A 2,452-nucleotide genomic window follows, 5' to 3' on the forward strand; every position below is an offset into this window, starting at 1 on the left:
ACTATGTCACCCTTGGAAGAGTGCCATGGCATCACAGCTCACAGCAACCTCAGACTCTTGGGCTTACCTCAGCCTCCCACATAGCTGGGACTACAGGCGCCCGCCACAACAGCCAGCTATTTTCTTGTAGTAGTCATTGTTGTTTAGCTGGCCCGGGCCAGGCTAGAACCTGTCAGCCTCGGTGCATGTGGTTGGTGCCGTAACCACTGTGCTATGGGTGCTAAGCCTCATATTACTTTTTTTATAAATATAAAATATTGAAACTAAAACCAACTTGGGTGAATTATTTTGATTAGTAAGAGACCAAAGAATGGGGGCTGGGCATGGTGGCTCACACCTGTAATCCTAGAACTTTGGGAGGCCAAGGCAGGTTGATCTTCTGAGCTTAGGAGTTCCAGACCAAGCTGAGCAAAAGCGAGACCCCTATCTCTAAAAAAAAAAGCCAGGCATTGTGGCAGGTGCCTGTAGCCCCAGCTACTTGGGAGGCTGAGGCAAGAGGACCACTTGAACTCAAGAGGTTGAGGTTGCTGTGAGCTATGATGCCATGGTACGCAACCCCAGGATACAGAGGGAGACTGTCAAGAAAGAGAGGGAAAGAAAGGAAGGAAGGGAGGGAGGGAGGGAAAGGAAAGAAAGGGAAAGAAAGGAAGGAAGGAAGGAAAAGAAAGGAAGGAAGGAAAAGGAAGGAAGAAAGGAAGAAATCAAAGAATGTCCAGTAGTGTGCTATGTATGGTAACAGTTGTTTCGATAACTACACACGTCAATTGGCATGTTTTGTTTCTGAGCCCTCCACAAAGGGTTAATAACCTCTTTACTAACCTCCAGTGGAGAGAAATCATGATTGACTAGGAATGAGAGGCCTCCCACAGGGACTACCAGAAACTCCACTCGGAAGGTATCATGATTTCCATCGTAGGTTGCTTTAAATTTCATGTAGATCAGGTATACTGTGGCATAGGAGCAGGCAATGTAGATAAGCTAAAAACAAAAGAAAAAAATACCAGGTTGTCAATTCCTTTCAATGGTTCCAACTTCCTCAATTTTCCTTATCACTCATATATTTAGAAAAGTGAGATTTTTTCCCCCTTTGGCTTTAAACATAGTAAAATTAGTTTTGGAGGGGTACACAGTTCTATGATTGATACTATGCATGACCAACACCACCACAGTTAGGACAAAGAACAATTCCACCATGTGGTTCCTTTGTAATCAAGCCTCCCTCAGGCTTAACCTCTGAACTTGTACTTTCTTTGTCCCTAGGACTACCTTTTCTAGAATGCCTTTTCTATAAATGGAGTCATACAGTATGTTGCCTTTTCAGTCTGGCTTCTTTAGTTACCATATGCATCTGAGTATCAATAGAATTTGCTGTAGGTACAGAAGGTCCTTGAATAACATTGTTTTAAAATAGATTCTTATCTGGGATCACTATGTGGCATTTGCAATTCTCCTCATAATTGTGGGTTTTCTCTGGGTACTCTGGTTTCCTCCCATATCCCAAAGATGTACATGTTAGGTATGAATTGGTATGTTTACAATCTCTTGTCCCAGTCTAAGTGAGTGTGGAAGTGTATACAAGTATGCCTTCTGATGGAATGGCATCCTATCTAGGGTTGTTCCTGCCTCACATTCTGAACTGCTAAGATAGGCTCCAGCCACTTGTGACCCTGAAGCAGCAGGCTGGAAGATTATAATCATACCAATGTGTGACAATAAACAATGCAGCATGGGCTCGGCACCCGTAGCACAGTGGTTACAGCGCCAGTAACATACACCGAGGGTGGCAGGTTAGAACCCAGGCCGGGCCAGCTAAACGACAATGACAACTGCAACAACAACAACAACAACAAAAAAGAAATAGCCAGGCATTGTGGTGCACACCTGTAGTCCCAGCTACTTGGGCGGCTGAGGAAAGAGAATTGCTTAAGCCCAAGAGTTGAAGGTTGCTTTGAGCTATGATGCCACCGTACTCTACCAAGGGCAACATAGTGAGACTATCTCAAAAACGAACAAACAAAAAAACCCAACAATGCAGCATGAAAGCACCCAGCAAGCCTGCCATATTTGATATTGTTTGTTTTGCTTTTGAACTGTGGTGGGAGGAGGTGCTTCTTAAAATTTTCACTTTGCAAACATGTATTCCTTGCTTTAACACACCACCACTATGACCACCATTTCTTAATGATTCACCAAAAACTAGGTAATTACCTTATTTTTATTAATATTTCTTAAAAGTATGCATAGCTGGCCAGGCGCAGTGGCTCATGCCTGTAATCTCAGCACTCTGGGAGGCCGAGGCAGGTAGATTGCCTAAGCTCAGGAGTTTGAGACCAGCCTGAGCAAGAGCAAGACTCTGTCTCTAAAAAAACAGCCAGGAGTTGTACAGGTGCCTATATTCCCACCTACTTGGGAGACTGAGTAAAGAGAATTGCTTGAGCGATTTTGAGCCCAA

The 2,452-nt window shown here is 44.0% G+C and overlaps 1 protein-coding gene across 1 annotated transcript in view; it reads right to left on the reverse strand.

The window, feature by feature from the left end:
- Positions 1-2,452, reverse strand: part of KDELR2 (KDEL endoplasmic reticulum protein retention receptor 2) — a 24,228-nt gene that overhangs the window by 6,180 nt on the left and 15,596 nt on the right. The window contains exon 3 of the mRNA XM_003795427.3: positions 820-978. Coding sequence (XP_003795475.1) covers positions 820-978 — 159 coding nt within the window. The remainder of the gene's footprint in view (positions 1-819; positions 979-2,452) is intronic.

This window comes from Otolemur garnettii, unplaced genomic scaffold, assembly GCF_000181295.1.
Source record: "Otolemur garnettii isolate 467f Iridium unplaced genomic scaffold, OtoGar3 scaffold00092, whole genome shotgun sequence".
Classification (NCBI taxonomy): Eukaryota; Metazoa; Chordata; class Mammalia; order Primates; family Galagidae; genus Otolemur; species Otolemur garnettii.